We start from the raw sequence: 15734 nt of genomic DNA on the forward strand, positions 1-15734 counted from the left end.
GATTCATCTTATCTGGTGTGATTTCTGTCAAATTGCTCTTATTTTTAAGGACAAAGCCACGAAAGGTGTTTTAAATAAACAGAAAATGAACAAACATATTATAACTACTTGTAAAGTGGATGAAGCATTCAACACAACAAAGAGTGAAAAAGGGCAGATCTGCAAAATGAATGTACATCAGCATCTGAACTAACCTATTTTTAGCAGATAACTCCTCACATATTCCAAATACTTTAGCCACTCATGGGTGAAGCAGCTGCTCTAACAAAGCTTTGTTACTGTCACTCTTCAGAGCACATGGAAATTAGTTTTGCTTGTAGGATGAAGGAGCATTTAGCTCAAAATATAAATAATTTCGCAGCACTTATTGTCCTCTCATGTTTTGAATGTGCAAAGTCTGTTTCTGAATGAATTATATATGTGATATATATGTAAAGCATAAATACACATAAATGTAAACTTCACAGGACTAAATCTGAATCATTAAATTGTTATCAGTTTGCTTTTTGTTTACAATTATATTTATTCATACTGTGGATCTACTGGCTTGAAGGGTTCAGTGTAGATTTTCTGCTAAACTATCAGCAACTAAAATAATCTGAGACATGTGGCTGAGAGCATCTCAAGCCTTACACTGTTAAAACACCAAACAGTGGCTATAGATGTAACACCATTTGGTTTTAAGAAGCCTTGATTATTAATGTTCGGCAAACATTATTTCAAAATCTCTGCACTAACAGTTCTTTTAAACTCCGTCAAGCTGGCTGGCGGTCATGTGTCAGTTCAAACAAAATGGCACGAGACTGGAATTCAATTTTGCCATCAACTGGTAGTCTTTATTAAATAAGGTATGAGTTTACGTGCCAACACACGCCAAAGAACCCAAGCCCTCTAAAAGCAGCTGGCTTCCTTTTATACTCTACCTGATTCAGGCGACCATTCTGGAATAGCACAAGTCTATAAAGTGTGAAGGTTGATTCTGTTCATCTGGACGTAGTTTTCAGTGGGAGAAACATTTCGTCACTCATCCAGGTGACTTCTTCAGTCTCAGCTGACTGCAGGTTTCCCATAAACAGTGCATTTGCACAATAGCTGAAACCAGCCCACTGAAGGAACAATGGGCTGTGAGGTCAGTTACTTCATCATATGCAAATTGTCAAGTCTAGTGTTGGTAAACCAAATGAAAAAAATAAACATCCACAAAAGCAAACATCGAACCACAATACAACACACACACAATACTTTTGTCACGAGGACACTTAATGGACTGGAGCTGGCATCATTACACCTAAGCTTACTGAGCTACTATCACAAGTTAAATTCTAGCTAATCCATTAATATTTGGGCTGGATTCATGAAACTTTAGCCAAGTGTACATTTTATTTTAAAAAAAAGTCACAGAAATTTGGATTATTTGGGACTTTATTGAAAAGCAAAAGTACAAAAAGGAGAGAAAGAGCAATGCAGTTTTAGTGATATATAAACAGAAACAAACCCACCAATGTGTTAAAAACATAACCCACACAAACCTCCAGAATCTCAACTTGAACTAAACTCTAAAATCAAAAACACTCAAAACTTGTCTTAAATCAAACAACAGAGAATAAACATAATCTTTATTAATTAAGAAATAAATCAGATATAAAGTAAAATCTTTTAAGGTCTCCTGGAATTCAACACAAGTTTGTCTTTTAAATCAAATTTTAAGTAAACGTACAAGATTTAGAAATATATTATTATGATTCCTTTATCACTGAGAGTGAGGGAATCTCAGCATTCATGAGTGATTCAATAATTTACAAGAAAACCAGAAACACTAAACTAATATATGTTTGAGTGAAGATGAACATACAAAGGTTTAATTATGACTGTATTGAGACTGCTGTGATGCTTCCATTGTTTCATATTGTTTTTATTGTGTTTTACGTCTCTCCAGGTGGTCACATCTTTGTTAGATCTTCAGAATAATTTAATGCCACCATTATGATGTATATGTTAAACATTTGCCAACTCATTTTCAAACTCCTTTCCATTAAATCTTGACTAATAAGCATCTGCAACTATATTTTAGACTTTAGATCTTTTTAACAGATCTAAAGTCTGTGAACAATCAACGAATCAACGAATTCAATGAATTCCAGTTTATGGAGAAGAACGAGCTGACACGTCTTCTCTCATGTTCTCTGTAGACATAAAGAAATAAAATAAATGTTAGGATAAATCAAATCCACAAATAACATATTTACAGTTTCATTAAGATCTAAAATTCTGATTCAATCGAGTATTTACTTCATATGTTTCTGAATGGAATTAACACATTTGTTTTCATTTTGTTAAATCATTTCATGAAATGTTCTTTTGAAAGCATCTTTCTCTTCATATGATTTAGTTATACTAAAGCACTTTTTTTTGGATATATTTAAAAAGGAGATTTTACTACAGCCACTATTTTACATAAGTTTTAAAAGAAAGCTAAAACATGAGACACAAATATGAAGTAACTCACTGTGTGCAGAGCTGTTTGTGGTTTAGGCTTGAGGAAGCATTTGCTCCTTGACTTCACGGTTCTCTACAGCTGTAGGTCAGAAACATAATGTTAGTCCACATCCTGCTCTCATCTGTCACTTTTACAACAATCGAACACAACAGGAAACAGCCCTGAAAGACTGTTTAGATTAGAGTACAGAAACTCTTTTTAATTTAGTGTAGACAAGAGATTAGAGAAAAGTGACAAATTTTAACTTACGAGATGGGGGACGTTTGCCTGAAATAAAAAAGAAAAAATACATCATGTTAGTAATTTGTTGTAAATGTTAACACAATTTTTTTCATGTATTGTACAGGGCATGAAACATAATTTCATGTTTTCATTTTGTAATCTGGACAAAAGCATTAATTTAATGTGTAAAATTAAAAACATAGACACTGGGCTTACTCACTAATGTGTTTATAGATATATCCTGACTTTTCCCACAAAATGTGCTCGTGTTAAATTTATAAGTAAAGCGACTGAAGGTAGAGAACGTACACATTTCTAATGCAGGTAAAGGTGTACCTTAGGATGTGTTTGTTTGGCAGATTTGATGGTTAAGAAAAGAGAAACAATGTTTGGGTTTCAATAACTGAGTTGGTGGTTATTTTGTTCCCTGACACACAAACTGTAGCTCAGGTGTTAAAAAACAAAACAAAAACAAAAAACAAACAAAACACAAAGACAGAAAGAAAAACGATGCAGAAAAAAGTAAATAACAGACAAGAAGAAAAAGTGAAGTAACTGGACAAAAATCTACAAGTGCAGAGAAATGAAGGGGCAAGTTATGAAACACAACAAGCATGATTAATGAATATTGTTGTAATATATTGAGGATTTAAAAGAGTCTGATCATCCTGCTGGCAGAGAAAGTGTTAAAATACTTTAATATTAATCTGAGGACTCAGCTTACACTGCTTTTGGTTGTTACCTGTTTAATCCTGTGTGCATTGTTTGTTTTCTTTTGAAAACTGTTAATAATGACTTCAATTAAGTCATATTACTCTTACTATCATCATTGTTGTTTGCATTATACAAGAAACATCCAGGAAGTTTGTTTCTCACCTGTCCTCTTTTTGTAAATAATGAATGCGATCACAGCGATGGCAGCAACAACAACAACAGCAACAACAACAGGGATGATCAGGGAGAAGGAATTTCCTGTGGATCACAGAACAAACAAAAGGTGAGAACAAAAAGTTTCCAATCAGATAACAATCATGTACAAGAGCTTCGTTTATGGTCACTACATATTTGTCTCACTAATGTTTGTTTTCATTCCAACAATAAAAGTTCTGCCATTAAATTAAATTTCAATACATTGCCAAAAAATTTGAACATATGTTTCAAAATATACATTTTCCCCAATTTACTATTTAATCTTCTAAAACTGTCCATTAGTCAGATAATCAGTGGCCACACATGAACATGTTTTATATTCATCAATGTTCAGCAAGGAAAAAATGTGGTGGAAAAACACAACTTGGTCTAAACTGATTTAGGTCTTAAAATTATTCTGACAGAAGCTGACAGAAAGAATATCAAAGCAAACAAACTTTCTCATCCAACATGAACCACAGGGTATTGCAGTAATTCAAGTGTGTGTTTCCCATGTTCATCACTCATCTGATCCTGATTCCAAACTCACCTTCATTGGTCTTGATCACTGCTTTGTCCAGTTTGTTGATGATGTCCTCGTTCACACCAGAGAGCTGAAACACACATCTGTATCTGTGCCAGTCTTCAGGTTTGACTGATGAGACATCCAGGTCAACACTCATCTGGAAGGTCCCGTCATTGTTGGTGAGAATCTCTCCTTTGTTCACACCCTCATGAAGCTCCACTCCATCTTTTTTCCAGACCATCTCGGCTCTGTTAGGATAGAAACCTGTAGTGTGGCAGGTGACTGGAGAGGAGGAAGACTTCTGGAGGAGAGACACTTTGGGGACAACTGTGGAGTAAAGACAAACAGTTCATTCTTTCTGTATTATTACTATTACTTGTATTTGAGCTGGAGAGGTGCATAGTGCAGACGAGACGTGAAGAAGAGAGTGCAGACAAGGTGGAGTGGATGGAGACGAGCAAGAGTGGAAAGGAAGGTTTACAAGATGGCAGTGAGACCTGCTGTGATTTAATATCTGAGGATGGTGGCACTGAGACAAATACAGGAGACAGAACTGATGATATTAAAATTATCATAAAGAGTGAGAAGGATTAGAAATGAGTATATCAGAGCTAAAACTGTGGAAGATGATCTGCTATGATGACCAACAACCAACAAGATTATTATTATTATTATTAATGGATTGGATTTATATAGCGCTTTTCAAGGCACCCAAAGCGCTTTACAATGCCACTATTCATTCACTCTCGCATTCACACACTGATGGAAGCAGCTACAGTTGTAGCCACAGCTGCCCTGGGGCAGACTGACAGAAGCGAGGCTGCCATATCGCGCCATCGGCCCCTCTGGCCAACACCAGTAGGCAAGTAGGGTAAAGTGTCTTGCCCAAGGACACAACGACCAGGACAGAGAGCCCAGGGATCGAACCGGCGACCTTCTGGTTACAGATGCGATTCCCAACCCCCTGAGCCACGGTCGCCCATTACTATTATTATTAAAACCATACCAATTTTTTTTGATGTGATGTAGTTTATAAAATTATATTAAATTTAAAAAATGTGTCAAAAGGCCACGCAAAGTGCAATTATATTAACCCTTTCACACATAGGGGTCACTACAGTGGACAACTATTCAAAGGCTGTTTTCTTGTATTTGTGTCAGTGATGATGGTAAACTTGCACATAAACCACTACATTGAACACTGATGTGTCACTCCATAGGCAGGGTTACAGTTGTTATAGTTGTTACATAAATTGTTATACTGTTATAAAATATTTAAAAAAAAAAAAAAAAAAAAAAAAAAAAAAAAAAAAATATATATATATATATATATATATATATATATATATATATATATATAGTCAAATTCATAAGTCAAAATGTTTGTTGTACAACTAAGTGGACATGTAAAAATACTCTTTAAAAATGAAAAGTACTTGAAAAATCTTTTTTTCATGCCTTATGATGAATAAAAATACTCAAGAAAAAAAAGCCCTGATTGAGGTTTTCATAATTCATGCATGAAAAGGTTAATTTAATATCATATAAAGTAATAAACTGAGACATATAACTTTTGGTTAACAATCTAATTCTGGTCGTAGATTTTACCTGTTTTCATCAGAGAGCTCCTCCCATAGTTCACATACTTCTTCAGTGACTCAGGACAAATCTGGGTGAGGTAGTACTTATACAGAGCCATCATAGCTCTGTTATTTCCCCACTTCATCTGTGTCATGACAGCCTGTTGTTTTGGAGCGACCCATGTCGCTGTCTTCAGGTCAAAGCTTATGAAGTCCTCTCCATCATAACCTTCTTGGTGATATCCATTCACTTCACCTGTTTCTTCATCCCATTCACAGCCGCACATCTGCTGGTAAATGTGAACACCTGAGAGAAAAACAGAGACAAAGACTGCAGTGAACCAGAGAGAGGCTGCACTAAAGTCTTATACTGACACAGAGACGTGATCAACATATAGAGGATCTACATTTATGGCTGTTTTTGTCTCATTGGAAGATTTTTAAAACCAGTCATCATTAACAATGTAGATTTTAGAAAAAGACACTGGGAAAAACCAGAATTCATTTTCTCCCGTTAGCACATCTACGTCCTGCCTGCAGAGATATCACTGCACAGGTTATCTATGCTGCTGTAGGTGGAGCAACTTCCTGTGAGCTGCAGGATCAGACAAACACACTAAGCTGGATCCTGAGCAGCCGACACAGATCCTGATTCTGGATTTAAATTTACATCCTCTGAAAGTCTGCAGCCGTCATCAGTCCAACAAAATCCTCCAACAAAAAAAAAACTAAACACCAGACTGTCCTGAGGTTTTTCTAGAGGTGTCTCTGTTTAATATGATCATGTGACATTAATCTAATCTGGAGTTCTACTTACAGCATTTCAGGCTCCAGCAAATGCTTCATGTCATCATTGTTGACTATGCAAGAAATAATTTTTGATAAATCAGTTAATTTCTTGTAGCTTTGAATTTGTCACCGATTTATTTATGGAACCTCTGCTAATGAAAGATAATCCTGAAAACATTTCCTCATGAAAACGGGCTGAATGTTTTATTTTCATGCATTTAGTTAAATCCATTCATAAAGAGGCCGTGGACAGTGAACGGGCCTTTGAGCTGTCTCTACTTTCAGCCTGTTACAAAGTCAACCCTGCTTGATTCTACTGTTTTGTATTAAATATAACATTATTATTATTATTATTATTATTATTATTATTATTATTATTATTATTATTATTATTATTATGTGTTTAATGGAATCTGGAAAAACTGCTGTCAAAACTGTGCCATCACAGCACATTTAACATCTCAGCTAGATGATAAATTATTTCATCCTAAGATGCTGTTGATGGTGTCTGACATATTTTCTTTTTCTATAATTTATTACAACGTGTGATTATTTGTGAGGGTCGTCTGAACTGAGACACGGAGCGACTTCCTGTGAGCTGCAGGAACAGACAAACACAGTAAGATGGATCCTGAGCAGCAAACTCAGATCCTGATCCTGGGTTTAAGTTTCCATCCTCTGAAACTCTGCAGCCTCCTATCGTTCTAACAAAAATCGTATAACTGCGGGAAAACTACACACCGGACTGTCCTGAGGTCTTTCTAGAAGCTTCCACTGAAGGAGAGTTTCAGTCCAGGATTGTTTTTATTAAAAGTCAAATATTGGTTCACAATAATTGTAAAACAAACACACTTCAGACTGATTATTTAGATCCAGCTGATTCTCTGGAGATTATTTTCTGAATAATCGATTATTAAGAAATTGCAGCAAAAACAACCATCAAGGTTTCAGAGGTAAAAAATCCTAAATATAAACCGAAAACTTCAAATATCATGAATTTATCTTTATTATTTGATTATTTTGATCAACTAAACAGTTAAATTATGGCAGTTCATACAAACATGATCATTAAAGCTGTTTGGATTAAATGAAAGTTTCCCAGACTGTAGTTCTACATTTATTACGTATTATTATGTTAATAATTTTAATCTGTAATCTGAATGAAACATTTAATGTGTGCAAACCTGTTTACTACTGTAAACAAAACACACTGAAAACATTAACAGCAAATATCAGTAAAAATGAAACATGAACAAACCTCCAGTTTGGTTGAAGCGCTGCTTTGCAATCTCAATGTTGGCTTTGAACCACTGCTGGTCACCCCTCCTTTTTGCAGTCTGACTCTCCCAGTACTGCTGATCTATGTTGCTGGCAAACCAGTCCTGTTTGGGCTCAGCTTTCTCCGTGTTGCTGTCATAATAATCAACCTGAACATCATCAACCATCCCAACAACCACAAACTCTGGGAAGTTTGGGACTTGAGAGGACGCAGTGTAGAAATACTTCAGCGAGTGGGTCACTGTAAGAAACAGTTAATGTTGTGAGATCTCAGGAACACAGATTTATAAATTTTTTAAATAACACAATAAGAAAAACTACAGCACATTAAGGACATCCTGTAATAATCCTGCTGTCCCTTCAAAAAACACAAAATAGATTTATGAATATATATTCAGTCTTTAATGTCATTTTTCTGATCCTCTTTTCTTCAAAACTTCAAATTCTAGTTTGAACCTGATTATTCACAGAAAATTTTAAAACTGTTGTTTATCCTTCATCCATCCATCCATCCATCCATCTTCATCCGCTTTATCCGAGGCCAGGTCGCGGGGGCAGCAGCCTAAGCAAAGAGGCCCAGACCTCCCTCTCCCCAGCCACCTCCTCCAGCTTATCCGGGGGAACACCAAGGCCTTCCCAGGCCAGCCGAGAGATATAATCTCTCCAGCGTGTCCTGGGTCTGCCCCGGGGCCTCCTCCCGGTGGGACATGCCTGGAACACCTCACCCAGGAGGCGCCCAGGGGGCATTCTTGTCAGATGCCCGAACCACCTCAGCTGGCTCCTTTCGATGTGGAGCAGCAGCTGCTCTACTCTGAGCCCCTCCCGGATGGCCGAACTTCTCACCCTATCTCTAAGGGAGAGGCCAGCCACCCTTCGGAGGAAGCTCATTTCTGCCGCTTGTATCCGCGATCTCGTTCTTTCGGTCACTACCCACAGCTCGTGGCCATAGGTGAGGGTAGGGACGTAGATCGACCGGTAAATTGAGAGCTTCGCTTTTACACTCAGCTCCCTCTTTGTCTGTTTATCCTTCAGTTTAGTTTAATTCAGTTTTCATGATTGATGGTTTGAACGCATTATAGGTTTTAATTTAACTATATTTTTATTTTGTTTTCATTGTTAAACAAAATACATATTCTTTTTAATCTGTTTTGCTTTTGTTACGCAGCATGACCTCTGAAGTGAGTTGTTCTCTTTTGCATTTCAATTTTTGATTACAGATTATATGAATTGATTGAAGCATATCGATGCTTCTTCTTTGTTTATATTATTTTTATAGATTTTTTTAAGCTTAAAATTGTTACAGAAAGTTTTACTTCCTATATCTTTGCAGCTTCTTATTGATCATTCAGCAGTGATACCAAAATTAGTTCATGATGGTATGTGTAGTGTACTCACACTTTACATACATAAACTATCTGATATTATGAAGTAATAATGATTTAATTTGCATCTCAATTCAGTTCAATTGAATTCTATTTTATTTTATTTATCCACGTCACAACAAAAGTCACCTCATTGCGCTGTTAATTAAGCAATAACACCAGAAAAACAGTGAACTTCATATCCGGGTGTAACTACTCGTTAGTTACGACATGTGGCTCTTCATATATTGAACAAATAATTTTTAAATAATAATAAAATAAAAATAATATTTATAAAGATACTTAAATGAACTTTAGTTAACTTTAATGAGCAGCTGTTGTGTGAAAATGTTTTAAACCTTCATGAAAATTAAAATAGTACTTAGTTTTTAAAATAAACGTTTTAATTACTGTCACCAGATTATCATCAGACCTCCTCACTGATGTTTTATTTGATGGACTGTTTGGAGAGACAGCAGAGTCACAACGCTTAAAAATGCATCACGAACGGTTTAAACCCGGAAATCATCAAATAGTTTGGGACATATTATGGGCAGAAATCTGTGCCATCAGAAACTGAATTTGAATAAGTTAAATTTGAATTTGAATTGCTCAGATTGAATCTGAATTGTAACTTGAATAAATGCTTTTGAAAACTGAATTTGAATTAGTCTAATTTGAAATTGAATTTATGGTTTGAAAATGATCATCACTAAATTGAAATTTAATTTTATATTTTGAAAATGAATTGATTTGCTTTGAAACTGCATTTTATCCTTTAAAAATTCAGCTCTTGAATAATTTCAGTTTCACTTCTCACCATTCAGTTTCAGTTCTACAATTCAATTTCAGTTCCAAAATTCAGTTTTTGGAACTTACATCCGGTTCCGGTTCAAGCGCAGATTAATAGAACTACGTTTTACTAGCGGACCGAAAGTGCTACTGACGGGAATGTTCAGCATCTTGAGCTGAATTAAGACTTCAGAAGTCATTCGTCATGTCGAATGACCAGCGGATAAACTCTCAGGTTGGTAATAAATGTATTACATGTATAAGAACAAGCGTCATGTTAACAAATGATAGCCGTAAGGTAACTTTTATGCTTATTGTAGCTGTTAGCTAAAAACGCTAATTTAGCGTAGTTTGCCCTGGATTCAGCTTTGACAACAAATATGATCGACTGTTTCTAGTAGAATTCCAAAGTTGTCATCTTGGACCCTCTCAGAGTACCCCCTCTGTATGCTTGTATGCTACAGTAGGGAAACATGCAAAACAGTGTCCAAACCTTTGTATTTTAGCTTTATTTATGTCTTACACAGCATCCCAACTCTTTGGCTAACTTAATAACTTTAGCTAAAGTGAATAGTTAGTCTAATTCATTAGTGTAACATTACTGGATCACCTCTGTTTGAAGTGATATAATATGATATACAACTATCACTGTGTTTAACTACCATAATAATTCTTAGGGTACTGAGTGCATGCTTAATTCGATTTTTTTTCTTAAAGCATACTGCTCCATTACTATATTTCACAGGCTGAAGTTGTCGGGTCACCTCCTAAATCGACCATCTTTTACAGGTGTTTTGTGCCAGAAATGGAGTGTCCACTGAAGACTGAAGATACTGAATCTCTACGCCTTGCTATTGATCCCTTTTGTGCCTTCATCTAGACAAGAGACATTAACTTAACCACTCTCATATGCTCTATACCTACATCACCTTCCCTGACAGTTGTAGCTTGGCTCATCTGAGGGTGAAATTATAAGAATGTGTTATTTTGCAAAGTGCTCTCTAGGGTTCCTAAATAAAATATGGCATTGAGGTCATTTCTTTTGAATTAATCCCTCCTTCTGAAATATAAGAACCTCTCCTGGTTTTAATGGCACTTTGGATTTCCTTACTTTCTGTTCCACTTCCAAACCCAAATAGATGCTGACAAGCTGACACAGTAACATGGAAGAGGGGAAAGAAGTTGGAAAGGACTACTAAAAATAAACCCAATGCCTAACAATGAAAAATGTAAAATAAGAACAATAATAATAATAAAGATAAAAGATGAAGTAACAAGTTTTTAGTTTATTCCAAATGATCATCCAGATGTCTGTGACATGTGATGACAAACACCATAATGGAAGGCCTTAGTCATCACATGCTTAAACTCATCATATATTTTTGCATATGCTGAACAGGCAGTCAGACATGCTGTAACTGTGGGGTAGAAAACTGCATGAACACTATACAGCAGGGGTCTCAAACTCCAGTCCTCGAGGGCATGGAAAAGTTGCATGACACTGGCCCTTGAAGACTGGAGTTTGAGGCCCCTGTCATATGGAATATGACAGGTGTGGTTGAACTGCATGAAGACTCTGAAGTTTCTCTTCTCTTCTGGCAGGACAGGAATGTGGCCTTGTCCTGTGAGCCACTGTAAGGGTGTACTTGGAGTAGAACTGGACTGTCACCGGCCTCAGGCTCTTCACCCTTTTCAAAGACAAAGCATTCATTTAGATAAAATATTAGATATTGTTTACCTGTAAATGCACAAAGTAAATTTTGAAATGTAATGAGTGTCAAGAGTGAACAAGCACTGATAGTGTAATCTACAGCTGTGGCCAAACGTTTAGAGAATGAGAAGTGTTGTTTGCTTATTTACAAAGTTTGCTGTTTCAGTGATAGTTGTATATCATATTATATCACTTCAAACAGAGGTGATCCAGTAATGCTGCACTAATGAATTAGACTAACTATTCACTTTAGCTAAAGTTATTAAGTTAGCTAAAGAGTTGGGATGCTGTGTAAGACATAAATAAAGCTAAAATACAAAGGTTTGGACACTGTTTTGCATGTTTCCCTACTGTAGGGGTCTCTGCAAGCATACAGAGGGGGTACTCTGAGAGGGTCCAAGATGACAACTTTGGAATTCTACTAGGAACAGTCGATCATATTTGTTGTCAAAGCTGAATCCAGCGTTTTTAGCTAACAGCTACAATAAGCATAAAAGTTACCTTACGGCTATCATTTGTTAACATGACGCTTGTTCTTATACATGTAATACATTTATTACCAACCTGAGAGTTCATCCGCTGGTCATTCGACATGACGAATGGCTTCTGAAGTCTTAATTCAGCTCAAGATGCTGTAGATTCCCGTCAGTAGCACTTTCGGTCCGCTAGTAAAACGTAGTTCTATTAATCTGCGCTTGAACCGGAACCGGATGTAAGTTCCAAATGTAATGGAGAAGGCTTTAGGACCAAGGGGACTCAATGGAGGGCATAAAAGAGGGAGTAGTAACAGGTGCTGATGATTCCCACTGACAAGCGGCTGTGAGTAATGGATGCGTGAGTAGGTGAAGAGCCGAGAAGTTTAATTGCCTACGACGCAAACTGTGGTTTTAAACCTCTAGATGAGGTTCAAGGTACAGGCTGTTTGTCTTTTAGTGTCCTTTCTTAAATTTTGTTGAAATGTATTTGATGTTTATTATAATTTATGTTTTAGTAGTGATTTCTGTTGAAGAAAAGGCCAAGACAAATCAGGTGTGCAGCAAATACAGTTGCCTACTCGAGGTATGTTAATTTAATATATTTGACATTAAAAAAAAGGGGAAAAAGTCTATTATGCATTATAATTTAACTTATATTGTATTCCCTCCTGTAGGGCAGGCTGCACATGCCCTCCTTCTCTGTGTGGTTGTGTTTTTGTTTGATTTTAGCAGGGTCACCGTTTTTAATTATTTTCGTTGTTTTATCCCGGGTTTTGTTTATTTTTATTGGGTTGGCGCAATACTAAGCGGGCAACGTGCAATCCCTGAGTGGGGCTCATACCTTGGGGGAATGAGGATTTTTAGAGGTGCTCTGTGTGTGGGTTTGCCGTGATTAAGGTTTATTAAGAGTGCTTTTGTATTACCACCGTTATTGCCTGAGCTAACACTTAGTGCATGCTATAAGTGTTCGGTTGGGCCTGTATATGTTTGAGGTGGAATTGTCTCTTTTAGAGTGATGAGCACCTGGGACCGCCAAGGAGGAACAAACCCTCAGGTGATAGTCGCGTTGCTGTCTGGTTGCACCAATACTACCTCTTTTTGTTGTAGTGATGTTTTAGGTTTTTTTTCTTTTTCTTAAAACTTTGGTGTCTTGTTATATGAATAAAATTTTGAACATCTTTTACTGATATTGACCCTCTGGTCCCGTTTATTCTGGACTCGGTCCTGTGAGAGTTTTGGGCCTGGAAGTTCGTACCAGTCATAGTAGAGGCCCACAGTGGTTACTTGGTGGCTTACGCCACGCTACACAAAAAACTGAATTGTAGAACTGAAACTGAATGGTGAGAAGTGAAACTGAAATTATTCAAGAGCTAAATTTTTAAAGGATAAAATGCAGTTTCAAAGCAAATCAATTCATTTTCAAAATATAAAATTCAATTTCAATTTAGTGATGATCATTTTCAAACCATAAATTCAATTTCAAATTAGACTAATTCAAATTCAGTTTTCAAAAGCATTTTTTCAAGTTACAATTCAGATTCAATCTGAGCAATTCAAATTCAAATTTAACTTATTCAAATTCAGTTTCTGATGGCACAGATTTCTGCCCATAATATGTCGCCTTGTTTTAATCTTTGCCTTCATCTAAACTTTAATGTTTATTATTAGGTATTGAAAAGATAAACAGACGATTTAATTATCTGTATAATATAATCGATTGTTTCTAAACATTGACATTTTCTACTAGGATCCATTATAACTAAATGTTTAGCGTACAGGAACTTTCTGGGGAGCAAACAGTCCGTCCATTTGTCTTTCAAATTACATAAATCTGACATAGAAAAAGACAAAAATATAACAGTCAAACTGACCTGCTGCTGCCCCCTGTATTTCCAGGAGAAGAAGGAAGATGAAGGCTTTCATCTTTCTTCTTTCTTCATCTTCTTCATTGTGACCATAAACATCCAAACCTTTAACAGACTTTATGCGTTTGCTTGTCCAGAAAAAGCTAAAATGGAGAACCAGGAGAAACGTCACCATTAGCCTTGATCAGAGCCAAAAGGGATTTACTCTGAGAGTAAACGTCACTGAAATCAACGAAACTGAAAGTAAAATATCTTCATATGAACCAGTTTATCACGAAAGGAAGTTTAGTTTCATCTGGTCTTTATAAATTTTTATGTTATGACAGGTTTAGTTCATGTTATGCTGGGTATACACTGTATTTATTTAATTTATTTTCTATTCAGTGGATAAAACCTTGTTAAGTTTCTCAGTGGAGTGATTTGTATTAATTTTAAACGCATACACTGATACACACTCATCCCCCCTCCCTTTCCAAACGCCTTCGATGCTTGTCCCCTCCCGGTGTTGTGCCAAAAAGTGATTGCCGGTGTTCTGAGAAACCATCCTACTTTGACGTCCTCGTATTATGATTTGACGGTGACTTGTGACTAAACCTAACCCTACCCTTAACCATAACCCTAACCATAACTTTTAAGAAGTATTGCGGATAGGTGAGAGAAAAAGAAGCTAATTTGGGTTTGGTGTTCTGCACATGCGCGGCGGCTGCGCAGAAACATTGGGTAGGATGTTTTTTGAGGTAGGATGGATTCCCAGAACACCGGAATTGTGTTGTTTGTGTCACTGTAAGTATAACCCCCTGCACTGTGTCCAAAACATGTCTGTGTGTTCTGCTCCCGTGGTCCACCCGCATCGTGTCATAACAAAGAGACAACTCATTTTAAATTGTATTTTTGAGAAATTTGTTACTAGCAGCTTCTCACAAACAAACACATTTGCTGAAATTGTTGAAGTGGACTGAAAATCGGTGGCAACAGGAACGGTAACAAACAAGTCTCACACTCTTGAGTCCAATCAATTAAAATGTCCATGACAGTTTAATCGACAGTTTAATCGTATTCCTGCATAATGTGAATGTGAATATAAACAATAGGTTTTTTTTTTTAAAGTAATTACATAAACATCGATTAAACTGTCATGGACAGTTTAATCGATTAACTGAGAAATTGTAGAAAAAACAGGAACCTGTAAATATTTGGAGTTTAGTTGGATGAAATACTTTCATCATGATTTAATCATCAAACCTGCTGTTGATTAATTTTCCTTTGACCATCTAATTGAGTATTTGGTTCAAGACTAAGCCACTGTGGTCAAGGCAAGTTAATACCATCTAAACAAGAGTTCGGACTGTGATCTAAATGACAAATTTTCAATGTACTGCAAAAACAAACAAGAAAACATTGACAGCATGTGTCAGTAAAAACATCAACAAACCTCCAGTTTGGTTGAAGCGCTGCTTTAAATTATTAATGGAGGAAGAAACGCAGTGTTCCTCTCCCAGTGCTGTGTATCTGCTGCAACGTTCATCCACTGCTGTTTGGGTTCAGCTCTCCTGGTGCTGCTGTCATAACGAATCATCTGAACTTCATCAATCATCCCTGTCATGGACTCTGGGGACTCGTATGTAGGCAGGTGTGTGTGTGCATGTGTTTTCTGTGGCCTAGTCACAGCCACCTTCAGGCCTGGTGGGTGTGGCCCTGCTAGGGGACTGGCCACACCCGAAGTCCTTG

The 15734-nt window shown here is 36.6% G+C and overlaps 1 protein-coding gene across 3 annotated transcripts in view; it reads right to left on the reverse strand.

Annotated features, from left to right (window-relative positions):
* Positions 1-1603: 1603 nt before the first annotated feature.
* Positions 1604-15734, reverse strand: part of LOC146548722 (class I histocompatibility antigen, F10 alpha chain-like) — a 40047-nt gene continuing 25916 nt past the window's right edge. Inside the window, exons 1-9 of one of the 3 annotated variants that reach the window (XM_085263051.1) lie at positions 15439-15578; positions 14013-14149; positions 7782-8042; positions 5763-6041; positions 4179-4481; positions 3596-3691; positions 2747-2764; positions 2507-2575; positions 1604-2183 (exon numbers count right to left, since the gene is read on the reverse strand). In XM_085263051.1, coding sequence (XP_085119177.1) covers positions 2529-2575; positions 2747-2764; positions 3596-3691; positions 4179-4481; positions 5763-6041; positions 7782-8042; positions 14013-14064 — 1056 coding nt within the window. In that variant the 5' untranslated portion in view covers positions 14065-14149; positions 15439-15578 and the 3' untranslated portion in view covers positions 1604-2183; positions 2507-2528. Of the gene's footprint in view, positions 2184-2506; positions 2576-2746; positions 2765-3595; positions 3692-4178; positions 4482-5762; positions 6042-7781; positions 8043-14012; positions 14197-15438; positions 15579-15734 lie in introns of those variants that run through there. The other 2 variants (XM_085263050.1, XM_085263052.1) reach the window with 2 other exon arrangements.

The sequence above is a fragment of the Mchenga conophoros genome, linkage group LG22, assembly GCF_057382185.1.
Source record: "Mchenga conophoros isolate Kocher_MC1m ecotype Shallow Benthic linkage group LG22, M_conophoros_male_GT1.1, whole genome shotgun sequence".
In the NCBI taxonomy this organism is placed as follows: Eukaryota; Metazoa; Chordata; class Actinopteri; order Cichliformes; family Cichlidae; genus Mchenga; species Mchenga conophoros.